This window comes from Pyrus communis, chromosome 3, assembly GCF_963583255.1.
Source record: "Pyrus communis chromosome 3, drPyrComm1.1, whole genome shotgun sequence".
NCBI classification, from domain to species: Eukaryota; Viridiplantae; Streptophyta; class Magnoliopsida; order Rosales; family Rosaceae; genus Pyrus; species Pyrus communis.
In genome coordinates this window covers 30461195-30487409 of record NC_084805.1, presented here as the reverse complement: position 1 = coordinate 30487409, position 26215 = coordinate 30461195, and the positions used below count along the sequence as shown (strand labels likewise).

General features: G+C 38.1%; 5 protein-coding genes across 5 annotated transcripts; 4 read left to right on the top strand and 1 right to left on the bottom strand.

Moving 5' to 3' along the window:
- Positions 1-1387: 1387 nt before the first annotated feature.
- On the top strand, positions 1388-8325 carry LOC137729934 (uncharacterized). Its single transcript, XM_068468982.1, has 7 exons — positions 1388-1920; positions 2087-2437; positions 5559-5638; positions 5719-5835; positions 5929-6744; positions 7124-7340; positions 7507-8325. Exons 2-7 carry the CDS (start codon positions 2146-2148, stop codon positions 7779-7781), a joined length of 1797 nt encoding a protein of 598 aa, XP_068325083.1. The 5' UTR covers positions 1388-1920; positions 2087-2145; the 3' UTR covers positions 7782-8325.
- A 131-nt stretch (positions 8326-8456) lies between these two features.
- LOC137729935 (transcriptional adapter ADA2b-like) lies at positions 8457-13847 on the bottom strand. The gene is made up of 13 exons (XM_068468983.1): positions 13279-13847; positions 12739-12794; positions 12316-12491; positions 11799-11864; positions 11571-11696; positions 11408-11483; positions 10975-11038; positions 10836-10894; positions 10623-10736; positions 10088-10304; positions 9526-9736; positions 9042-9314; positions 8457-8887 (listed from the first exon to the last, which is right to left on the bottom strand). The coding sequence occupies exons 1-13, from the start codon at positions 13326-13328 to the stop codon at positions 8696-8698; spliced, it is 1680 nt and encodes a 559-aa protein (XP_068325084.1). The 5' UTR covers positions 13329-13847; the 3' UTR covers positions 8457-8695.
- A 200-nt stretch (positions 13848-14047) lies between these two features.
- Positions 14048-16548, top strand: LOC137730222 (uncharacterized). Its single transcript, XM_068469290.1, has 5 exons — positions 14048-14641; positions 15001-15219; positions 15584-15682; positions 15900-16001; positions 16137-16548. The coding sequence occupies exons 1-5, from the start codon at positions 14147-14149 to the stop codon at positions 16353-16355; spliced, it is 1134 nt and encodes a 377-aa protein (XP_068325391.1). The 5' UTR covers positions 14048-14146; the 3' UTR covers positions 16356-16548.
- Positions 16549-19888: 3340 nt separating this feature from the next.
- On the top strand, positions 19889-21092 carry LOC137727523 (PLASMODESMATA CALLOSE-BINDING PROTEIN 5-like). Its single transcript, XM_068466371.1, has 3 exons — positions 19889-20000; positions 20449-20703; positions 20973-21092. Exons 1-3 carry the CDS (start codon positions 19934-19936, stop codon positions 21005-21007), a joined length of 357 nt encoding a protein of 118 aa, XP_068322472.1. The 5' UTR covers positions 19889-19933; the 3' UTR covers positions 21008-21092.
- A 2182-nt stretch (positions 21093-23274) lies between these two features.
- On the top strand, positions 23275-25015 carry LOC137727420 (CASP-like protein 2B1). The gene is made up of 3 exons (XM_068466283.1): positions 23275-23625; positions 23865-23997; positions 24698-25015. Exons 1-3 carry the CDS (start codon positions 23402-23404, stop codon positions 24953-24955), a joined length of 615 nt encoding a protein of 204 aa, XP_068322384.1. The 5' UTR covers positions 23275-23401; the 3' UTR covers positions 24956-25015.
- The last annotated feature ends 1200 nt before the right edge of the window (positions 25016-26215 follow it).

The following is a 26215-nucleotide window of genomic DNA, read 5'->3' as shown; positions in this document are numbered from 1 at the left end:
AGTTTGACTTCCTCTGAGGATGTGACGGCAGCCACAGTGTGGCCTTTACTGTTGGAGATTAGAGTTTTTTATTGTTTTTTTTTTTTTTTTTTTGCAACCTTGGGGTCTAAGCTTGTAAAGGTCTCCCGTTGTATCTTTGGTTGCCGCTCTTCTTTTGATGTGCTTAGGAATTTCGTCCTTCACTGTTCAAACATGATCAAACATATGACTTGATTTTTAATTATAGACTCGCTATCTGGCCTTCACGTGCAAGGATCGATGAACTACTGTTTGAAGTTTGAAATGGATGTTGTAGTTGGGCTATGAAATGTTTGTTTGTTACGTAGTGCCTCTACGTTATCGATAATGTGTTGATATTGTCTAGTTAACAACTTAAAACAACACACATATCATTCATGCATCTTGAACAATATCTTCTATAATGTTTTAATTCTGTTGTCCTTAACAAAATGTACACGAACACGTTATTGATGCATTTTTAACAATGTCAATACAATATCCCTGCTCCCTCCCACGCCTAAAGAATAGACGTTCTGGATAGAGATTTCTTGTGGAAATCTCCTTACATTGTCCCAAAACTCTTCCATCAGCGGCCCTTCGGGGCCCAATGCCGTCACCTTCTGATCGTCCATTGCCATTAGTGCCGCCGCAACTCCCACGGAAACAGCTCCCATTACCCAAAACCTTGACAAGTTGTTTCCGGTGGAGTTTCTTTGGGTGGAAGTATCGTTGACGGACTCTTGCCGGACGAGCGTTACATTACATAACTTGGATTTTGTAGCGGATGCTCGTGTTGGTAGAGGAATATTGTTTGTGGCTTCGGAAGGGAGAGATGATAATATGGTTGGAGGTTGAGGGTGTTTTGGTAGGGAGATGGGGATGAGAAATGAGTTAGGGTTTGAGGATGGATATGCAGATACTTGGTGGGGTTTTTTAGGAGGCGGAATTGGGAGTTGAGTGTAGGCATGTTCATTTTTTCTTGAGTATTTCAATCGTATTTCAATGATAACAATAATTACAAATTTGTTATCTTTTAACTTGTATATACATTATTCCTTTATTTAAATCCTAAACCTCAAACCCTAGACTTGTATACACATAATTGTTACCCTTAATTCGTACCCGTATTCCAATCAAGAGAACTCTTGGGCTACGTTAGAACAATACCTGAATTATAACCTTAATTGCATTTCTTGGATGAATCCTAAATATTTTACGAAAATTAAAAGTTTTCTTCGTCAGCTTAAATCACTTGCCCAAGTCAATGGTAGTCGTAGATGACGTGGAGCGTACTAGCTACCACGTGTCGAAAGAAGACCGCAGGTTAAACGTACAAGAATAACCTCACGCGAATCCCACAATTCCCACCGTACCCCTCTCTCCCTGTTTGGCTCCTCCCATTTCCCCCTCACCGGATGTCATGGGCTGCCTTGGTCTCCAAGCTCTGCAAACCCCTGACTCATGCCCTGCGGCTGCCGTCCCCCTTTCTCTCCCTCTCTAAACATTAGGTCACTCACTTCCTCCTCTCAACCTCCATAGCCTTCTTTCCCAATCTCTCCTTCCTCCTTCCCTCTCTATCTCTCCTCCGTGCCCTTTTCACCAAAGCTCACTCCTTTTCTGCTCTGCTTTCAAGTTTCAGCCCACTGAAAAACCCCACCTTTTGTATGCTTCTCGCTTTTCAGTTTTTTGGGTTTCTTCGTCGTCCTCGCCGTCAATGGCATTTCAATCTCCTGTGTCGAAAGCCGCCGCCATTGAAACCAGCTGAGAGTGACAGACCCAGTTCGTCTTTTTGAATTTGGTCTAGGTTTTACAGCAACCCTAGCTCTCTCTCTTCATTTCCAGTTTTGGGCAGTTTTTTTTTCTTTCTTTTGGAGGCTGTTTGGCTCCTGGAACTTCCGCCCCATGAGTATACTAGCAACGGTAGGTTTATTTTATTTATTTAACATTTTTATGAAATTTAATGTAGATTTTCTTCAATGGGATCGAGTTTCTATGAAACCCAGGTTCTAAGTTAGAGTTTTGTGGCCATTGGGTTGGTTATTTGAGTACCAAAACGCTTATTTCTTGTTAAGTTTTGATTTTTCAGGTAATGTGATAAAAGGGGGCTTCTTGTTCTGTGAATTTGGGGCTCTCTAGATAATAGAGATGATGATGAATACTCATAGTTTTGTGTCGTGGGAGGAGCACACTCTGTGTCAAGAGCGCGGTAGCCGTGTGGTCCATTACTACTTGAAGGAGGCATCCGGGGAATTAGTGCTCGCTGTTATAGGGACTGAGAGGAGTATAAGGCACATGCTGTATGTTCTTTCGGATGAGTTTGTGAAGACTTACGAGTCCAAGGGATTCATTAATGTATGTACCAAATGGAGAGCAAGAAGAGAAGTTGTAGAATGGCTTACTTCCTTGGTCTCGAGGCGTTGCTGGTCGGAGGTTTCAGGTATGTTATGTTATCCATTGCACTTTTCAGGTTCCTTTTATAGAACTTTTTGAGTGGCATTGACTGAGTATGATGAATAATATCGTCCTTTGTTGTGATCTGTGAGTTGAATTAAACTTTTGAATACAGGTTGTCATAAGCATTGCCTCAATATGCTGTTTAGATTAGAATTTCAATACGAAAGAAGAGTAGCCCTTGACATACCATGTTTAGAATAACAAATTTCATATACATGGTTATACTTATACATTACTAAGGGGTAGTGATACCTTATGAAAAGGTCAAATTGGGGATATTTGTGAGATTGAATTGTGTCATCCTTTTGTTGCATTGCTGTAAATTTCTCAGGGCAAGCAGTAGTAGGTCTCTCCAACATTGCATCTTTTATCTTCTCATTTAGAATCTTGAGTTTTCAATTTTGTAAACTGATTATCATAATATTTGGGACCGCAAATTGAGATGATATTTGTTTAAGGTCCTCCCCTAGAATTGCACTTTTGAAAGAAGGCACAGTTCCATTTATACTAGTATAGGAGGTTTTGAAAGTAATGAAACCATGTTCTTTAATTTGTACGTTGGATTCTGTAGTGTAAGTGAGCATGCATGTGCATGAGTGTGCGTATATGTGCTTTGTATGTGAAATATAGAGTAGAATGATTTTATTTCAGAACATTTAAACATGTAGACGGTGAATTCTTATGTTAATGGTATGTGAGGTTTTCCAACTGTTTAAATGTATGGAGTTGTTTTAATGAATAAATAATTTATGAATTACGGATATATGGTCTTAAGTAAATTGCTGTGGTAGTCGGCTTTAATTATGTTAATGGCATGGTGTTACTTATATTTAGGGAGAAAATAAAATGTACGTATTACAGAAGGCAAGAGTACAGAAAGGAGGCAAAAAAGGACAAATAAAGATATTTTGTTTTCCCAAAACAAATTTAGTCTTAATGAGGATATGTTTGTCCAACTACAGTTGCACGGAATTTGTACTTTTATGTATGATAAAGAGTTATATTGCCTTTGCCTTAGAGGGGCATTTCATTTTCTAATTGGGTGTGGCCGAGTGGGGGACTTACTTGAACCTGCCTTTGAATTTTGTTAGTAACCTATTTTAGTGTATCAAAGCATTGTGTTTTGCCGGTGCAGTTTTTCCTTAGTATGTAGTTCTATGCTCATGTTCTTTCCATAGAACGGATAGCTAGAGTATCGGAAGAAAGAAGGAAAGAAACTTATTCTTTGAGATAACACATAACAGTGATAATATGTAAGGTATTTCTGTTCCCAACAGATGTTTTATGACATGACAACTTTATATATGGCAAAGGACATTTCCAATTTTATATCTAGGATATATTTTGTCTTGGCTCTGGCGAGGTAATTTCTTTTACATTATTTATCTATTTTGGGGTCAGGAGGCATGCTTGAACCTGCCCTTGAATTTCTTACTATGACCTGTTCTAGAATACCACAGTATTGTGTTTTGTCACTGATAAGGTTTTCTTTAGGAATGTAATTCTAAGCTCATGCTTCTCCACATGGTATAGTTGATAGTTCTGGAACCAAGTAAACCATTCTTAATCAAATCAAAGTTTTTCATTAGGAATGTAATGTAATCAGAAGATATCTGGGCTGATACTTAATTCCTTTTCTATTAGTCGACAATTATTTGCATTAGAGGAATTTTACCTTCTTTTACCTTTAAATATTTTCTGTTATGAGAATGGAGGGAGTATTCCTCCCACCTTTCTTTTAAAAATGAAAATTATTTTGGATTTGGAATCCGAAAAAAAAGTCAGTAAGTCTATACGTTAGTGATTTATTGTTAGAGGAGATTGCCTACATTAATTTGGTTTCCTTTGATAAAATCCAATTTTTTGTAAAGAAATATGTAAAGCCAATTATACCTCAGCATCTTTCCAAAAAGGAGAGGTTGGCTATACGTGTCTCACTACCGTCATTCTTTATAAGCTCTCTCTGCCAGCTTGTTCTCATGTCACATTAAACATCCTTGCCTTCTACTTCTTCAATCTTCACAAATTCGCTGCACCTACGGAAGCAAGGAGAAAGAGAGAGAGAGAGAGAGGGAGAGCTAGTATGAGTTCGTCAACTGGATTTTCAACCTCAAATGATAGAATGGGTATCCGACCTTAAATTATGCCTATTAATTTCTTTTTCTTAGTGTTTTGCACTATCTTCCATGTACCTTTTGGAACCACGATTTGAGTGCTTGCTGAACAATTTGGAATTATAGCCTGATGTGAATTATTTACTTTCCCTTTCTTTTTTTGTTTCGTGGGTTTTTTTTTTTGTTTGGGGGGGGGGGGGGGGGGGGGTTGGTGGTTGTGGAAGGGGCATGGATGGTGAATCTTAAAATCCTAATTTTGGTGAGCTTTGCTTTGTCACCTGTGAAATTTGGGAAGATTTTAGTTCCTTTAAGTAGTCTATTTGTTTACAACCCTAGGAATTCAGAATCTGGCTATGGAGTCCTTGCTTCTGTTCAACGTAGACTATGTACCGAGTGTAATGTATCATACAGCATGGTAAGTGGGTAGCAATAGACATGCATATTTAATTTGAACTTTTCCTGTTTTGAGTAACATCTGAAATTGTTGATTTGAGAAATGGCACACCTTTTCATTCCATTCAACCTCTGTTATTGTAAGAAAGTTTTCATCTAAAGCTATAACGTTAAATGGAAGCATTAAGTTATTTGGACATTAATAGATTTGAATAATGATTTATCACATTTTGGGTTTTCTAAGGCTTTTTTGTGGTTACAGGGTTTTGTAAGGTTTAATCAATCAATATTGTGAAATCAACATTTTGTTCACCTTATTCATTGAATCATTAAATAAAGTTCAGAAAGCTGGCTGCTTGTGTACCTTTCTTTCTCATCCATTTTTTTGCTGACTAGTCAAGATTGGAAAGCATACCATGGTGCTATTTTGTCACTTGTTGATAAGCATTTTTTTAACTGTTGAGTTTTCAAATCCCCAAAATCAGTTCTTGCATTATGCCTGTATATTCATGTATGGTCTTTTGTCACATTTTACTCTACTAATGCTCATTTGACTTTGAAGTATGATTTAAAGCAAACCTACTCATCCTATGACAGATTCACCAACAGATGAAACAACACAACCATTGCCAATTACTGGACTCGGTGCTCGCCAAACTTATATGCCTGATCAGATGGTATTCACATACAGTTATTTGCTAAGTCTGTATTTTGGGTTCATATATATATTTTACTAAGTTCTCTCTTTCTTTTCAAGGTTCCAAGGAAATTGAAAGTTCACAATTCAGACATTGAATGGTCTGGTATTGCCTGGATTTGTGCCAAACAGCTCAAGCATTACCCTGCATTTCACAGGAATGGAGCTACCATTTCTGTAAGCATCAAATGATTTACTTCTTTTGTTGTACAACTTATAATTTGCATTGATAAGCTGTGTAATGTTTATTATTGTGACCGTGATTTTCAGGTCCATTCCTTTGTCTTTATATTGGCTTTGGAAGAAGAAAGCCACTACCTAGGTTACGTGGAAGACATGTATGAAGACAAGAAAGGGCAGAAAAGGCTTAAAGTGCATTGGTTTCACCACACTTGGGAAGTCACAGGTGTAATCCCTGATCTGAATCCACACCCCAGAGAAGTTTTTATCACACCTTATGTTCAGGTGATCAATGCTGAGTGTGTTGGTGGTCCTGCAACAGTTCTGACTCCTAAGCACTACGAAAAATGCTTGGCTGTTGTAGCTCATAAATCTTCCTCTGGAATCCTTATGTGCTGTCGGCAACTTGGGGACTACAAGGTTAAGCCCTTCAGTCTTGCTAAATTGCACGGGTATTCTAATCAAGCAATTCTGTCTTCTCTAGATGTCCACATCTCCAAGCAAAAAGCCAAAGCCAAGTACCATAAATTATGTGATGAAGATGAGGTAGAGTTAGCACCTGATGATCCTCTGAGGGTGAGCCTTAAGAGAAACAGAACCAGCAAGGGGAATCAGGGACATTCTGGTGTTAAAAATTTGGTCACTGGGAATCATTTACCAAATTGCGTTCCAACATATCCAAAGTTGAAATTAAAATTATCAAGGAAAACCATGGGAGTTAAGATTGCTGGATCGGAGCCCTTACGCCCAGTTTCTTTTAAAGTTGATGAAAAGATAGAGTTGCTCTGTCAGGATAGTGGCATACGAGGATGTTGGTTTAGGTGTCAGGTCTTGCAAACATCTCAAAAGATTCTCAAAGTTCAATATGATGATTTGCAAGATGTGGATGGATCTGGCAATCTGGAGGTAAGCAGTCTTCTAGAGATCTTTGTTTTGAATTCTTTTCTGGCTCATATTAGAACGAAGGGAGCATGGGAAAACATTGTTTTGGTATTACTATATAGCAGCCGACCCACTTAGTGGGATAAGGCTTTGTTGTTGTAAATATTACTATATAGCTTGGTTGCTATTCGTCTATTCGTGATTTGAGTGCATGTTCTCCATGAGTCAATTTAATATAAAACAGATTGCCTATAAGTCAACATTGTGTTCTAGTATGCGCATTTGCAAGAAATGTTTTTTTTTTTTTTTTTTTTTTAATCATTTTGGTAATTGGCCTGTTTGTGTAAACTAATTGCTGAATGAATTTAGAATCTTAGATCTTCACATGTTTTTTAATGTGTAGGAATGGGTCCCTGCCTTCAAAGTTGCTGCTCCTGATAAACTAGGCATGAGATGCTCAGGCCGCCTGACAATCCGACCCTGTCGTCTCAATGATTCTACAGAGGGTTGTTTTGAGGTTGGAGTAGCAGTTGATGCGTGGTGGTGTGATGGCTGGTGGGAAGGTGTTGTTACTGGAGTTAACATTTCTGGGACTGATAGTATACAAGTCTACTTCCCTGGTATGCTCTCAGATGGAAAGCTGCTTTTATTTGATTCAAATTATGTTTTCACCTTTCACAGAGTGCTTTGTTTGGTTGGCTTGAACTTATCGAAACTGGTAAAATGTTTTATCTGGTTTTCCGATGAGTTATTGGGGTGAGTGATGTTTCCTTTAATGTATCCTAGGTGAGAAGAAGCTTATGAGTTTCCAGAGAAAGGATGTTAGGGCTTCCAGAGACTGGGTTGAGAACAGATGGGTTGATGTGAAGGCAAAGCCTGATGTATTCTCATACGTATCTGAAAATATCAGTTCTAGCATGAAGCTCTTCTCAGTCTCTTCTAGCTCTATGGCAAAAGCTTCTTCTAAACTTGAAGCTGTTGAAGAGAAACAGGGATCACCAGATTTAGCCCTACTGCATGAGGAGTTGGGAAAGGTGACGAGAATGAATATGCGGAAGTGACCTTGTACCAGTAATGAAGACGAGATTAACAATTCAAGCGATGGCAATAGCGGTGATGATTGTGCTTGCAACAAAACTGAGAAATGTGAAGCACTAGAAGCCACAGAAGTGGCTGCACGTGGCTGAGGTCGAGAATTTTGACCTTGCTGATAGGATCTTGGAAGGTTTAGGTACATGGTTCTTGTAGATAAGACGAGCCGTCGGCACAGGGGAAAAAGGGAAAAGAACTATTAAGTTTCTAACGTCATGAGAATTGGAAGCTGTACAGCTTTATATCTGATAGATTTTAAGGTTTTTTTTGGATATGAACAAGTGCTCCAAGTAAATGTGATCCAATGGCGATCAGGTGTTGGGCTATTAACTCGCAGGAGTAATTGGTGAGTGCTTTTTGCACACATGCCTTGTGTAGCAACTTCTGAAAAATTCCCTATATATGTATCTTAATAGTATCTTTTGAGTCATAGTTTTCTGTCTTCGGAACTAATTGTAAAGATTATAAAGATTAAGACATCTTTTAACTTAGGTAGACGCACTTAACTGTTAATCGTTTGATCTTTTGCACAACCACTATGTTCTATTGTAACCTTTCGTAACATGATAACAAACATAGCTGTTAATCATTTGATCTTTCACGCGACCGCTATGTTCTATGATTGTAACCCTTTGTTACATGATTACGAACATAGCAGGCCAGTGAAAGATCACATGACCAGTAAGTAACAGAAGGAAAGCAGAAGCATTTGCAGATTTGTAAATTTGTTATTAAGAAAAGAGGGTAGTTAAGAAAATCGGGAGATTAAGAAAAGAGGTATAGCAGAAGCATTTGCAAATTTGTTATTTCTCTGGAACAAAATTGATGCATATGAAAATAATTTACAACAAAAACAACACCAAGCCTGCAACAGCGTCAACTATCAAGGCTGAGCGACGCCCTTTTTCACGAGCATGTCATAAACCCTGTCGATCTTATTAGGTTCAATCTTGAACAGGTGATGGACATCTGATCTTTTACTGACTCTGCCACTGAAGATTTCAATTGATATAACTTCTTGCATCTTAAGGAAAACGGGTGGTGGCAATCTAATCTCGCTGCAGAGACGTTTCTCCTGCCATGGGACAAAAAATGTAGATTGTTTCAGAAAAAGGCTTTGAACAAACATAACGAGTACAAAAGAACACACCCCATCAGTATTAGGAGCGCGCAGCAGTTAATTGTGCTTGCTTATTGACAAACTAATGAGTTGGTAAATAAATACTTACAGCTTCAGACAGTAGATCTGATCCATAAAATCCCAATGTATCCAAATCGCTGGCAGAGCCTGAAGTGGCCTGTCCAGCTGGCCTCGAATTTGAGTCCTTGCCAATGCCAACAGACTCCAAGGACATGAACAAATTTGGACCTCCCTGACTGCTTGGACCAACTTGCCCACTTTCCTTTGCTCTGCGAGCATTTTCTTCAGCTTCCCTTCTTCGTTTCTGTAAAAGATATCTATCTGCCTCCGCCGATGTACGACAACCAGCAGCTCTGGCTTCCTGCAAGATTATATTACAAGATTCGTGAGAAAGGACTTAATAAAGCCGTACCCATGTGTTTTTGAGCGTCTGCTACAAGACAAGTGTTTATAGATTTAATGGTGAAAGGAAAGATATGGCTCTTGTCCATGAAAATGGACAATACATTCCAATTGGTAACTGAAAATGGATTAATATCCAAGAGCAGTTTGTTCTCTGCCAAGTATCATACCTTAAGTTCTTGAATTCTTTTCAAAGTGCGATGCTCCGAAATAACTGTCTGAAGTAATTCATCATGCTCTTCCTTGGAATGGAAACACATGAAGACATCATAGCGTCGACATATAGCTTTTTCTTCAGGCGATAGGTCCTTCTCAAAAGGATTAGGATATAATAAATTTCTTTCTAGTATGAAATCCTTTCTACGCTTCCTCTCATCAAGTCTGCAAACAAATTATCCCCGTGAAGGTAAAAACATCAACAGCTTTACGTAATAATTGCTGCCTCAAATCTCAACTTCAGGCAATGGATCATGTTATATTGCTGAGTAAACTCAACTTGTACTCAATGTACATCAAAAATACAAAAAGCAAAAAGCAGTTGAGCCAAAAATACACACAAAACAGAAATCTTCATCGATTGCATTAATGATTAAATTTCATATTCTTTTTTTCACATTGAGAAATATTGTCCTGCGTTATGCTACGTCAAGTTCTATGAAATAAATGGATATGATATACTAATCTGAGTATAAAATATAAATATGCACCAAAATCAACTTAGCAAGTGACTACCTCTTTGCATAGATTCGCAACACTTTTAACTTCAGCTCACGCTCATCATTAGTGTCAGTATCCTTAAACTCCATGTCAGCCAATAGCTGCTCAGAATCGTTATCGTATTCAGTATCGAACTCCTGCCTTTTGGCATTATAGCCACTCATCTCAACTAAAGAAGGATCCTTACTCCCCAAAGTACTTGGGTTCTTTCCTTTCCTTTCTGCTTGAGGATCTGCCAGAAACAATAGAAACAAGTAAGATTCAGTAATTCATCTCTACCATATAGAATTATGGACCCCGCACCAAGACTTTTAACTTAATAATCATATACAGATAGAAGATGAGTAGACGTTAGCGATACAGAAGAAAAATTATTCTTGTGTCACATGATTCCATCTTAGAGAACATCAGTCATGTGATTTACCTGAGATAAACGAACACACATGCAAACAGACAGAGTACAACCATCATTTCTTAGCCTTAGTGTTTAAACTTGTTTCAAATTATGTTAGGGCATAAAACCAATTTATTGGTGGAAACTTTGTATTACCTTCCAGTTTAATGACACTGGGACCATCTTTAACCTGGGCCATGTTGGATGGTTTCTTGTTACCAGCCGCTGCTGCAACATTTGCACAACTAGAGCGAAGTCCAGATTCTACATCTGAATAACAGGAAAGCAAGGAATAAACCTGAGATTCGTCCAAGGTCATCTTCATTTTATAAATTGTTAACAGAGAGTCAAGGATAGATCTTATCTGACCAGAGTTGATGCGAGACATTACATGGCCAGAAGAGCCACCCTTGTGCGTATCTTCCACTCTGAATAAATTAAGAAAACTCCCATTAAAAATGTATCATGTGTACTAATAGTCTAAAATCTATTGGGATGATGACCATACTTGATTCTTGAAGGAGAAAATGGAGATTCCTCCTTCACACTATGATCCCCCAGCGTAGGAAATCCTATAACAGTCACAAGTATTTGATAATAAGAAAAACTAACACCAACTATAAAATGAAAAAAATATAAGACCAAAACAACCAGAAGGCACACATAAACTTCAAGTATGTACCTCCTAATTCACCAGAATTTAAATGTTTTTTCCTATTTTAGTAGAAGAGAAATATATAAAAGCCGAATGCGGGAAATTCAACTAATCTGTGTCTTCCATGAGATTTATCATTAAATGTGAGAACCATTTGCGTAACATCAGCCACCCTATATGCATAAATCCAGCAATACGAAAACAATTTTTTAACGAACATGCTACTGGTTCAGAATGGAAGGAAACAAAAATACCAAAACATAGAGAAGAAGTAATCATCACTAACCTTTCTTGTCCTCGCCATGCCCTTTAGCCATAGCAAGAAGCTCCTTTCTATTTTTTCCAACTACATGAGACATGTCCTTGAACAAATATATTCCACAACTTGATTACTTTTGTGAAAAGTTAAAACTCAAAAGAGAGCCGACTTGTTTAAAATTTCATTATACCGGAAGAGGAAAGTACGGCGAGTTCAAATAAACATTTGTGTAGTGTTCAATACATTGCTCTTTACTCTTCGTCCCAACATGCTCCGCAACTTCAGCCCAGTTCCCCAATCCATACATTTCAGTTGCCTACAATAAGGAATGTAAACAACAAAGACTGAAATTAGATACAAGTCAAATAGAAAAGGATCTCTAGCAACTTCATTTGAAGGATTAAAAACAAATCAATACCTCCAGAAGCAGTATTTCATCATCTGCATTCCAGTCTGGACAAATAAGTGGGAAAGATAAATTATCCTGTTGAAAGGGAAATGCAAAAGTAAGCGTAAGTGCAGTGAGGGATGCATTTCATTGTCACTATTATTTGCATCATAACTGGATAAAAACTAGACTAACAACCCTCTTGTGAGAAAAATTAAATATATAATGAAATAAGTTAAAAAATAAACGCCCGACTGGACATTGTTTTTACCATTAGAAAAGCATTTTACAAACAGAGTTTCAGTTACATATAAGAACATAAAGAGTAAGTCAAAAGATAAAGTCTTAGATGACAATATTCCTCTCAAGTTCTCAACTTCGTAGAAAAGGAAGTCTAACTCTTTCGCTGTTAGTTTCTTAAACAGGGATACACTCATTTCTAATTTACAAGACACTTCATTCACATTGCTCATCAAATAATTAAAAACCACGGAGAACTCTACTTAACAAGATACAAGAAAAAAGATACTGAAATCTTAATACTAACCATAACCCTGTAAGAGTGGTTGCTTTTATGGGATGTCACCTCCGCTCCAACAGAAAAACACTCTATACATAGGTCAAAATCAGGGCACATACAACACTTGATTCGGACCTTCCCTGTGATGTCTTTATTGCAATAATTGCAGTGGTAAGCCCTTTTTCCTTCACTTGTTCCCTGACCTGCACCCAAAATTTCAAAAATTTGAAATGAAATAACGAATGAACAAAGAAAACTATTTTTGGATGATTATAACAAATGAAATAAAGACTGTCATTTGACAAAGAGGAGACAGTGATTCTCTGTTGGCTGATTATAACATCTTAATACCACTATAACAAGAAGTTGAAACAGCAAATTACAAACCATTTGTAACATCTCACTTTTAAACGGATTCAATTTATAACTACACAATAGTGGGGAAAGTACCTGCAGCTGAAGACTCCAAATTTTCTCCACTGGATGCATTCTTTTTTCTCCTTGATCTGCTTGATCAAAAGTTGGTAAGCAGAGAAACTTAATAAACGTCTTGAAAAGATAATGAAACATGAGTAGAATCCAAGTAGCAAACCGGATATTGAGTAAAGAATTCTGTCATAGGGCACAGGCAGCCTGATGAGCAGAAACAATGCGAAAAATAAAATCAAAACATTTGCAAAATTATAACTTGCTACTTGGTCTTCCCTACATTTTCCGGGAAAATACAAACCCTACAAGTCATCTGGGATTGACTAAAATTCCAGGCAAGTTCACAAATTTTCCAGTTGACCAAACAGTCAGTCGTTCTCTTGTATAACAATTTAACAATTTTTAGATGTTTTTAACAAAACCAAACTCCAAAACGTACTCCAAATGCCAAATTTTCCCAAACACCAGTCAAAATCCCTAACCACGTAAAGGTCAAATGCAACTTCAACTAATAATGTACAACAAAAAATAATAAAACTTTAATTCAAAACCAACTAAAACCTTTGAGTGGGGTCCTCATCAGAGTGAAAATTTCCACGAGAACGACCCATATCGTTGATTCCTGAAGCTGCGAGAGCTCGCGAGTAGCACCACCACCTGCTTTAACTGTCCCTGTTCAAACTTCAAACGCACGTATATATCCAAGAAGCCTTCTTCAAGCCCCAAAATTCGAAGCTGTAAACTGGGTCTGCTAGTTTTCCGAACTGGGATCAATGGGTCAATTCAGAAATTCAGACACTCGTGAGATATTCCCTCCTCTGTGAAGATTTGGGTTTTCAGGTTTTTGTGTGTCACAAAAAGCTCAAAGCTTTCTGAGGCTGCAAACAATGCCTGGTTTTGACTATGAGTGTAGTGCAGTAGTTTATAGGTAAAATCCGAGTTTGGGATTTTTATTTGGGTTATTCGCTTGGTTTGTGTTTGGTTGGCGAGAAAATGGCGTTCGCCAGACAAGAAAAGAATGAGTTTTTATTTTGGTCTGAAAGGAAAAACCAGTGGATATTGAAATGGACTTGATTTGGGCCGAGCTTTCGTACGTTGTAACTGGGTCTGTGAGGAGTTAGGTTTGCTGAGCTTGCCCATTTCGCCATCGTCTTGCAGGCATGTAGTGGCATTTCCGTAATACAGACACGGATCGAGGGGCTTTACACAATAAACAAAACGAAGCCGGACGGCGCGGGTAGCGCAAAAAAATTTTGAATTTAGACAGCGGTAAAACACCCGATGCTGACAGCGCCACGTGTCACTCCGCTTCTTTCATCATCTTCTTTCATAAACTCGTCCAAACGGCAGCGGTAGCAGTTGCTCGGTCCCTCCACCTTCCTCATAAACCCTACCAGAGCAGAAGAGCTGAGTAAGTTTTTAGCTCACAATGAAGCCCTCGTCGCGGTACAGCTCGTACGATGCCCGCTCCTCAACCTCCTCGCACTTCTCCGACCCCTCGTCTTCAAGAGAGCTCAAGCACCCCGCTTCCTCACGCGCCATCGTCAAATCCAAGCCCTCGGATCCCAACATCTCCACGATGGTGAAAAAGTTCATGGAAAACCGGTCGACGTCCAAGCCCAAGCCGATTAACCCGACGGGATTGGTTATTCCGTCGGATCTGATCGCCGGCGGGTTGAAAAAGCCGGCTAAAAACGGGTCGGGTTCGAATTTCGCGGCGCTTGGTAGGAAGCTGTTTGGAAAAGAATCGGGAACGGCGTCGTCGGATAAGAAGAAGGAGGTGAAGGCCTTGACTGAGGTCAAAGGGAACACCAGGACGCTGGCTATGGTGTTGAGGAGTGAGAGAGAGCTCTTGAATTCGAATAAGGAGCAAGAAGTTGAAATTACCGAGCTTAAATTAATGATTCAAGAAAAGAACAGAGAAGTGAGTTTTTTCACCCACTAATTCCGTTCCAAATTTCAATAAGTTTTGCAGTTTTTCTGTGTTCAATCTATGTTTTTATGAAGTAGAAATTAGTCTCTCAAAATCAAATGTTTAAAGCTTAATTCCTTGATATCATTTGTCAGTAAATTAAGATCTTTCTGAAAATTTGACAGGTTTTCACTTTACAGCTATAAGATTGGAGTGCGATATTTGGAAATTTAGGAATTAAGTAATTAGGATGGCAAATTTCGAAACTTTTTGAACAATTCAGCAGTAATGTTCTGATTTATTGTGATAAATTAGTGTATTTTGGTGCGATTTTTCGATAATGAGGCAGTGGGGTTGTTTGGAAAGTGCAGGTGGATAAACTGAAGGATTTGTGTTTGAAGCAAAGGGAAGAAATCAAATCGTTGAAGAGCGCGATTTTGTTCCCGGATGTTATGAATTCTCAGCTTCAAGAGCTGTTGGAGAAGCAGGGGTCAGAGCTGAAGCAAGCAAAACAAGTAATCCCAAATCTTCAAAGGCAGGTCACTTCTCTTACTGGTCAGCTTCAGTGCCTTGCGGAGGATCTTGCTGAGGTATTTATTTCCAATCACCCTTTCCACTTTTTAATTAGTCTTTTCATGCGTATAATGCAATTCTACTGGTAGGATTCAGTTTGGCTAAATTGTCTTGGATTCTGTCTTGTTCGGCTGTTGTTTTGTTCATGGGTAGTTGGTTTGATAATCGTGGTTGGGTTATTCACTTGGAGTTGGTTAATAACTTCCTGGCCTTTTTCACCTTTTCTGGGCGCTGAATAGTTGCTTGTGCAAGTGGTGCATGTTCGTCTGTTAGAAGGAACATCATGTTCTATTATATGTGGAATATTATGCATATTGAATTCAAAGGAAAGAAATGCTGGTGTCTTACAAACGTTATATATTGATTAATTTGATTGAGCAGGTGAAGGCTGACAAGGGTTCAGTTAGGGCGTGTTTTCAACGTGGTGACACTTCTCCAAGAACCCCAACATATGATGACAAAGAATTCTCTAATTCTCTTGTAAGACCGCACACCATATGCTAGTAGTCTTTCTTTTGTTTACTGCAGTTGATAAAGTAGCAATTTGCATTTGGTTTTAAGTAACAGAAATCGGTATCAACTTTTTGATGGTTCCAAGTCATTTTACAAATGGCTCCTGTCATTGTTGTCAATCACGACTTGATCTTAGATTTCATTTCCTATTCACTCTCCAATAATAATCTGTTCATTCAAATAGGAGCTCATCTCTGATGATCTGGCCAGCCCTGGTAGTCCAGATGACCTGTTCCTGAAGGATTTAAATCCTTGCTTGACCCCATATGCAAAAACAAAGTCCAAGGTGACGTTATATTTCAGTTTACATATTACGTGTTCCTTTGGTTCTAGTCCTTTCTTGAATGACTCAGAAACCCTACATGCTTTTCAAGGTTGGTTGCAAATCATAAATGTTTGAATTAGGGTTGATCTTTTGCAGGAATTTGACGAGATGGGCTATGACTCTCCATATCGACATGATGAAAGCTTATCCGAAAACAATATGGAGTTTGGATTTAACTCTTGTTCCAGGAAGTTGTCCAAAAGTTCTGATTGTTGCCAGAAGCCCGAAACAGAAAGCAGATTAGCTCAAGGAAATCGGAGATCGGGTGATGCCAAACGAACTTATGGAAAACAAATTCATCGTAAATTTATCTAGATCAAAGGTCATATGGTTTCTATAAGTCATCTGTTTCCTTCTGTTATTTTTCCGTCTTTTGTTGCATCTGGGAAGTATTTTTCCATCTTTTGTTGCAGTAGAAAAGTTTGTACACGGTGCCCTTGAAGTCTTGAAGAGCATGAATAATGAAGAACTGAATGCTTTGTGGATCCCTTTTTCTGTTATATAATAAGCTATCTATTTCTTCAGTCGATTAAATTATGATTTCTTTAGCATGCCTTAGTGAACGAACAATAACCAACAATAGGAATACATTCATTCACAAAACGGTAGGATCACATCTAAAGGACTTGTAATGTTTTCTTCAACTCTGACGCAAAATATTTTCTAAAACTAAAAATTTCAAAAATTTTCACAAAAATTGTGAAACTCACATTTTTCAATCGATTTTGTGAACTTATACAAAATTCATTACAAGCTATAGGTTGAGTCATTCTAAGTCGTATCACATGTTTAATAAACCTAATTTAGGAAATTCCCATGATGTTCGACACCTACAAATCTCTTCTTTTTTCCTCTTTTTTTTGTTTGGAGAGGGGGGGGGGGGGGGGTGTTGGGTCATTCTAGTCGCATCACATGTTTAATAAACCTAATTTAGGAAATTCCCATGATGTTCGACACCTACAAATCTCTTCCTTTTTCTTTTTTTTTTTTTTTTGGGGGGGGGGGGGTGTGGGGTTGGGGACTACCATATTGATTTTTCTATTTTTCAACTTAAAAATAAAAATGAGTTTGGGGACCTAATAAACATTAGGATCACATTCAAAGGTCTTTTAGCATTTTTCTTAACTCCCACGTACAAAATCTCACTAAAGTCCTGGTTGGTGGATGCAAATAGAGGTGATCTCCATGCACGGAAAACGTGGCGGACTTTGTGCACGCATAACGAGACAGGCTTTGCTCACAAAAAATGTGGCGGCCTTCTGGCTCACAAAGCAAGACGGGCTTTACTCACAAAAAACGAGGCATGCAAAATGAGGGGGATCCGTCGCTCATACAAAGGCTGGCTTGGCACATGGAAAATACAACATGCAAAACAAGGCGGGAAGAAGACGGAAACGAGGCACAAAAAATGAGGCGGGCCGATGGACGAAGGATATAAATTTAAATGTTAAGGTATTAGAATCTAAATAAAGTGACACAGGAAGAAAAAAAAATCAATGAAAAGGGAAAATAAACAAATAGAAAATGATATGATCGGTATCCGTCTTCCAATCCTCTCACGAGGATGTCGCTAATACTATAGCTGCTTCACTTAGACCAAGTCGCTAGCTTCATATCGATCCCACCTTCAACTATTTTCTTCTTTTTCAGTTTTTGTTTTTTGTTACTTAAATTTCTCAGAATTAAAGGCTTGAGCAGGTTTGTCCCTCTTCCAATCCTCTCAGCGGGGTTGTCGCTAGTACGATAGCAACTTGTTGATGGTTCCAAGTCATTTTACAAACGGCTCCTGTCATTGTTGCCAATCACAACTTGATCTTAAATTTCATTTCCTATCCGTTCTCCAATAATAATCTGTTCATTCAAATAGGAGTTCAGTTCTGGTGATCTGGCCAGCCCTGGTAGTCCACATGACATGTTCCTGAAGGATTTAAATGTAAAAACAAAGTCCAAGGTGACATTATATTTCATTTTACATATTACGTGTTCCTTTGGTTCTAGTCGTTTCTTGAATGACTCAGAAACCCTACATGCTTTTCAAGGTTGGTTTTAAATCATAAATGTTTGAATTAGGGTTGATCTTTTGCAGGAATTTGATGAGATGGGCTATGACTCTCCATATCGACATGATGAAAGCTTATCCGAAAACAATATGGAGTTTGGATTTAACTCTTGTTCCAGGAAGTTGTCCAAAAGTTCTGATTGTTGCCAGAAGTCCGAAACAGAAAGCAGATTAGCTCAAGGAAATCGGAGATCGGGTGATGCCAAACGAACTTGTGGAAAACAAATTCATCGTAAATTTATCTAGATCAAAGGTCATATGGTTTCTATAAGTCATCTGTTTCCTTTTGTTATTTTTCCATCTTTTGTTGCTGTAGAAAAGTTTGCACATGCTGCACTTGAAGAGCATGAATAATGAAGAACTGAATGCTTTGTGGATCCCTTTTTCTGTTATATAATAAGCTATCCATTTCTTCAATCGATTAAATTATGATTTCTTTAGCATGCCTTAGTGAACGAACAATAACCAACAATAGGAGTACATTCGTTCACAAAACGGTAGGATCACATGTAAAGGATTTATAATGTTTTTTTCAACTCTAACGCAAAATATTTTTTAAAACTAAAAATTTCAATTTTCTCACAAAAACTGTGAGTTATAACCCATAGTTTTCTAATGAAATTTGAGGATTTTAACAAGATTCAATATAACCCAAATTTTGAGTCATTCTAGTCGCACCACATGTTTAATAAACTTAATTTAGGAAATTCCATGTTCGACACCTACAAATCTCTTTTTTTTTTCTTTTTTTTTTGGGGGGGGGGGGGGGGGGGGACTACTAGTTTATGTTGATTTTTCTATTTTTCAACTTAAAAAAATAAATAAAAATGAGTTTCGGGACCTAATAAACATTAGGATCACATTCAAATGTCTTTTAGCATTTTTCTTAACTTCCACGTACAAAATCTCACTAAAGTCCTGGTTGGTGGATGCAAACAGAGGTGATCTCCACGCATGGAAAACGTGGCGGACTTCGCACATGCAGAACGAGGCGAGCTTCACTCACATAAAATGTGGTTGGCTTCTGGCGCACAAAGCAAGACGGGCTCTACTCACAAAAAACGAGGGGGATATGTCACTCATACAAAGATTGGCTTGGCACACGGAAAACACAGCATGCAAAACAAGGCGGACAACATTCGGAAACGAGGCACAAAAAATGAGGCGGGCCGGTGGACGAAGGATACAAATCTAAATGTTAATGTATTAGAATCTAAATAAAGTAACGCAGAAAGAAAAAAAATCAATGAGAAAAGAAAATAAAAGAAAATAAACAAATAGAAAATGATACAATCGGTACCCCTCTTCCAATCCTCTCGGGACGATGTCGCTATCTCTTCAAATCCTCTCGGGACGATGTCGCTAGTAAGATAGCTGCTGCACTTAGAGCAGGTCGCTAGTTTCATATCGATCCCACCTTCAATTATTTTCTTCTTTTTCAGTTTTTGTTTTTTGTTACTTAAATTTCTCAGAATTAAAGGCTTGAGCAGGTTTGTCAAAGTAATATGACCATTTCTGCACTGCACGTATGTTAAAATCTCGTCGTAGTTTAGATTAAATTAGCATACGACTCAAAACTAAAAGATGAGGGCTTATTACGCATTATAGAGAAAGTAATGCTTAGCTTAGATTGATCCCTTATTTCGTGGAGGAGAAGGAACGTATATAGCATGTCACTTCAACTTTTTTAAAAGATGAGAATATTGTTTTGTCAAAGTTTCTCCATAAATATAGATAGTGCTGGGCTGTCTGGTTGTCGGTGGAGATCTTTGAAATCCCAGTTCCAAGTGTGGACTTAAAGCTCTTGGAACAGAACAGCTTCCGTTGAATAATCATGTCTTCTATTTTCCTTAGCATTCTGCTAGCTCTGTTATTTTTGTCTCCAACTCCACAAAGATCTGGTAATATTCAGTTAACCTCATCATTATCTGTTAAAGTTTTTCTTATGTTGGCCTTGCATGAATGTGTGTTTATGAGAAATTTCATAAGGTAGATCTTGTTTCGCTGTTCATACAGTGAGATACTCGATATGTCATTCATATTATAAACTTTAATTATTATCGATATTGTGTTGATATGTAATATCGATGTCTATATGAATGTCGAAATGTTCTAGCTACATGTTGTCAATCTGGTTCAGTAATGTTACGTGAACAGTGGAATGCGATTCCCTTAAGAAGCAGTTTCATATATATTGGAGAAACTTTTTCTTTAAGAAAGACAAGACGGGTTGAGAAAATATCATTGGTATAATAGATGAACATGTCATCTATCCTAATTCTTGCTGTTTACTAGTAATAATTGCCAATTAAGTAGTATTCGAATTGGTTTATTGTGAAATGAAATTAGATGGGCAGCTAGATCCGGATTGGTGCATAGCAGATGAGCAGACACCCGATGAGGATCTGCAAATGGCGATGAAGTGGGCTTGTGAAGTGGGAGGAGCCGACTGCAGCAAGATACAAGAAAACCAAGACTGCTACTTACCTAATACCATGCAGGACCACGCCTCTTATGTCTTCAACTATTACTACCAAAGATTTAAGAAGCAAGGAGGAACTTGCTACTTCAATTCTGCTGCATTGGTCACGGCCCTTGATCCAAGTAATAATCATACCTAATTTCATCTTTGAGCTCCAAACTCTCTTAATTAGCATGCACTCGTTTCTGTCGCTTATATTGACAATACTTTATTTCAAACTATTCTAATTTATGGGGAGGAACATTCGAATTAAGGTACAATAGGACAAACACATTGCTCTGAGCAACTAACCTAATCTTGTGCTCGGATCAATCTTTTGACGAGTCATTATTCATTAGTTTGTTTGCTATTTAACAGATACCGTTCTTTCTTTTTTCTCCTTTGATTGCAGGTCATAATTCGTGCAAGTTTGAGTATCTTCCTTGAGGAAAGCGTGTGAAGATTTGGGGTAAAAGTTGTTAAGATTTGCAAGTGGTATCACATACATACAGATCCAATGAAAATTTTAGTTTCTATTCAATGAGGTGCCTTAGATTATTTTTCCAAACAGTGTTGTGATCGATGCATTGACTCTTAGCAAATTTTGAATGGGCTATGCTTAAACTAGTTAGTAGGCTTTGGATTCAGAGAGTAGGCCCAAGTCTTAGGTATAAAGGCCCCAGTATCTGGTTTGCGAATCACAACAAATATTTGGGCAGGTTTTAGCAAAGTGACCTATAACCATTTCTTCACAAAAAGATTATAAATAAATAAATAAAGGTCAACCTATCTCTGGCCTTCCAATGTGGTAAATTCTAGGTCTTGTAAGTCAAATCACGTAAAGATTGTGAATGCAAATTTCCGACATTTTCTTCTTTGATGAAAATGTATCTGTAAAATAATAATACCTAAGATTAAGGCTAAAAGGCTCATGCTCCCACTATGAATGGGGGAGCTTTGTGGGTACCAAATGGCTTAGTATTTTAGTGGGAGAATAGAGCTATTTATAATGGCTTAGCTTATTAATAATATCTTGCAATTAACATGGCAATTAATCCTAAATTAAATAGGAAAATTGGGAGTTACATTTTGAATAAGGATTTGATGAGGAGTGATGAGAGGGATTCGAATAAATATCATTTTGATCACCTTTGACTCTTCCTTAATTGAGCCGTTATTGTCCGTTGCATGTGCGTGAAAATCCCGTTGTGCCTCAAGGGTAAATTTTTCCTTTTCAACCAAAAGTCCACGTGCCACCTCCATAATTTTCTTGATTATTTTTTGCTCTACAAAAATCCCTTCTCCCTCCCTCCTATTGTCTTTCTCCCTCCTACCAGTAACCCCACATGTTTCTCTTTAGATTCGGATATTGCCTTTGAACGCGGCGGAGCTATGAAGTGATTAGGATAGTCTAAGGTCCATCTTGACATTTTTTTCACGAAAAAAAAATGTTGTATTATGCTTTTGATTTTCAAGGTTTTTTGTAGGCTCAGGACCCCAACCCGACGTTTTTACTTTAATTTCTTTCATTGGGTTTGATTTAAGGTTGGTGGCTCCAATGGAGTTCAGACAATCTGTTGCATGTGAACTTTGTGGAGGACTTTGGTTCGGGGATTAGTGGAGGGAGTGAAGAAGAAAGTCAAGAAGGCTTGGGATTTAGGTTTAAGGAAGATGATGATGAGGACGACACCATACCAGGCCCAAACGAAGTCAGTCAATTGCTCACCACACGGCAAAGTAATTTTTGTAAGATCAAGAAAGCATTTCAGATTGAGACAATTTGGCTTCTCCTAGGCTAAGATTCTGGCTCCTCTACTGGTATCGAAGATAAGTTTCTCTCCTCCCTCCCGTGTTGCGTTGCTTGATCTTGGAGCAGTATAACTCATTAGTATCAAGTTGGGGACCCAGATACATGGGTTGTGAGTCATGTTTATAGGCAGAGCAACGTTCTTAAAACTGACACAGTGATGGGTAGCTGGTGCCAATTCACATGAAGTGAGTCGCGTCCGTAGGACCATAAAATATTTCTGTCATCTATATGCGTGAAAGCTAGCTAGCCGATTGAACACGTTGAGCAATGAAACAACATGATCATCTTAGCCTCTTCTAGTCTTCTTCTTTTTCATCTTAGCGTGGCATTAAAAGAAGATGGGGTGCATCGTCACTTTCAGACATATATGTGTGGCTGGCTTTTGCCAGAGCCCTAGAAGGTCATGTCAACAACCACTCCATCCTTGATCTCTCCAACTCTCAAGCCTTCTCCATTCCAGTATCATCACAAAATCCGTATCACCGGCCACATTTCAAGAAAGAAACATAGATTAATCCATAATCCACGTCGTTTATTGCTTAATAACACAACTAAAGGTCTTTATGTGATCTTTCTTACGAATTAGACGAGTCTTTGGGGATATATTGTACTCAGTCTCACGTGAATTTAATAACACGTTACACAATTAAAACTAAGGCTCCATTATGCCCGTAATTAAGTGGACGGTGAGGGTGCCCTTTATTCCTAGGTCTACTAGTCTTTCACCACTTGGCAGGCCCCTTTCACCAATTGGCGGGCCTTTGCATGCCAATCACAAAATATTTGGAATTTATAAAAGAAAAAGGTTGCACATAAATAATATTAATACAAAAATAGAAGCCTTCCTATATATCACCACTGTAGTGGGAAGTTGATGTTAGGTGGGTGAGTGATGATATGGTAGTTCATATTTTCTGGGTCCGAGTGAGGTGTTATGTGGGTTTGAGTCTTTCTTCTTCTTGCTCTGTTTTAAGTGATTCTTCCCAAAGCACTTTTAGGCTGTTAGCAGTGCAAATTTTTGGGGAAGAAGAATGAGCTACTTAGCTGTTGGTGTGAGTCCTGGAAATGTTCCGGTGTATCACAGCACCAATTTAAAAGTGAATGATCGGAGGGTGAGGGTGGCAGAGTTGGTTTTGAGGTGCTTGATCTGCGGTCTAGGAGTTGTTGCTGCTGCTCTTGTGGGAACTGATACTCAGGTCAAAGAGATCTTCACCGTCCAGAAGAAAGCTAAATTTATAGACATGAAGGCTCTTGTGTACGTACATCTCAAACCTTCCTCCTATTCTCTTTATCGCAAATGATCATATTATGTTGGAGAGGAAAATAATTTCCGCCCACCTCTTATTTTTGTTCTTTGATTTTCTTTGATTTATTCAACTTGACCACCAGAACTAAGTAGTGGCGTGCGAAAATCACTATCCTATTTGACAATTTTCTTCCTTTTCCTAGCTATTTGAGTCGATTTAATTTTACCTAAATCGTTTTGTAATGTAGGTTTTTGGTGGTGGCAAATGGGATAGTTGCTGCCTACTCTTTGGTGCAAGTGATGCGTTGTGTTGCGAGCATGGTTAGGGGCAATGTGCTTTTCAGCAAGCCCATCGCTTGGATCATTTTCTCTGGGGATCAGGTAAACATAATTGATTAATTGCATCAATTAAATTCCTAATTAGTAAGTAGCTCCTAATTTTTATATAAAAATTAAGCAGTGATCGAAACCATAAACCACCATGAATGTAACAGAGAAAGCTTGAAGATAAAAGCTAAAAGAGGAAGACTGATTTTGTTATTTATGTGAAGAATGAACATTACAGGCCTTATCTCTTTAGGATAGTATATATAGCTCATTACATAAAGCAAACTTAAATTTACACCACTTAAACTATCTTAAGACAACACATCAGCTCACTTAAGCTGATATGTCACTAGTGTTATCTATTAAGTAGCTCCTTTTAGTTAGTACTACCGATTATTATTATTTATTGTTAGTTTTCGCATCTTTAAGTGCATTCAGTTAGCTATTGACTTGGAGGAGTAATTTATACCCACTCTTGTGGAAGGTGAAGAACTTCTCTTCAATGGCCAGATGCCCTTATGGCGGTATTTCAAGACAATATCCTCTCGTGATTGATTTGGGACACCTTCATTAGTTCCATTTCCGACAAAGATATATGTGCTATACTATACCTAGTTTGTGATTGTGCATTAACCTTGCACTTATAATAGACAGTCAGAGTCAGCAGAAAATCCTCACCTCCTCTTAATTAATCAGAATTTTGTACTAAATTAATGTGTAAAAAAATGTGTCAAGATTTTTTTTGTGTACGTAGGTGATGGCATATGTGCGTGTGGCAGCAGTAGGTGCTGCCGCACAGTCGGCGGTGTTGGCCAAGTTGGGGCAGCCAGAGCTGCAATGGATGAAGATATGCAATATGTATGACAAGTTCTGCAACCAAGTTGGGGAGGGAATTGCCGGCGCTTTATTAGTCAGTCTAAGCACAGTGCTGCTCTCTTGTGTGTCTGCTTTCAATCTCTTCCGCTTTTACGGTGGCAACAAAAACAAGACCGCCGCTGCCAGCAGGTGGTAGGCCGGGCAGCTCTGTGAGTAGGAACCACCAAAAGTCCAAAACCAACCAGTTGCATGTAACTAAAAGAACTAGTCTCCTTTGAATTTTGCCATAAAATTGAGAGCTAGCCAGGCTCTTGTACATGCAATTGTTTTTGTTGATGAAATTGAATTATACTTTGGTTTTGGAGGCTTATTAGTATTTGCAAGGTTTAAAATATTGAAAACGAAGCACCCTTCCTTTTCATCCTTTGATCTTGTAACTGAGAGGTTTCAGATTCCTTAGACCTCTAATTCCCAAGTTAACCCCTAGAGACCTAGACCTTCTTCAGTCACCGTAGAGATTTTTATTTTTATTTTTTAAAAAGGGACTAGCTGGTTGCTTCATCATGGCATTCCACCTTCCGTGAGCCGGGAAGATTTATGGAGGAATTTCAGCCTCCCCTTGGACACCATTATGCGTTTCATTAGCATTAGGAATCGAACACAGGACGTATCATGTGAAATACAGGTCTTGAATTTGTCCCCAACCATGGAATGACGTCATCATAGAGATTAGAGACGGCTCTCCAATTCCTATAAAATTACAAAAATTAAAATTCACTAATCTACAAGGAACCAAAAACAACAAGAAGTTATGATTAATGATGGACTTTTCTGATATTGGAGCTGCTATCGTTTGCTCTCCCCTCGTCATAAAAAGCCCAAAGCAAAGGAATAGTTTGATATATTTTTCTTTTTCAATTTTTGGTGAACAAATGAAAAGGTCAAGAAGCAACGGAGATGGGTGGTAAACATTTTTAGGCATACCATGATCCACAATTAACATCACTAATATTATTCTCGACTTCATACAACTAACTAGTTAATTTAGAATTTTCAATTAAATTATTGATACACAAGAAGTTGCTTATTTGGGAAAAACACTTGGCCCTTCAAACGGTATTAGACTTGTTATGATTTATGATTTCCCATGCTTTAATCAATTTCAAATAATGTGAGAGGAAGTCATGAATCGAAGTAATTTCAATTCTGATTAATGATCAATTTCTTCTTATGCAGTTGTGCTGCTGCAAAATATAAAGAAGCGTCCAATAATCCACTACTTCCTCTTGTATCCGCAGCTTTCTCTTTTCTGCATGCCATTCCATTCCAAAGACTCCAAAACAAAACATATATACATCCTCATATATATTTTGATACATATATAGAGAGAGAAATGTTATACACGTTGGTGTATTTGTCTCTGTCATGCATTATTGTTCACACCGCCCCTACATTC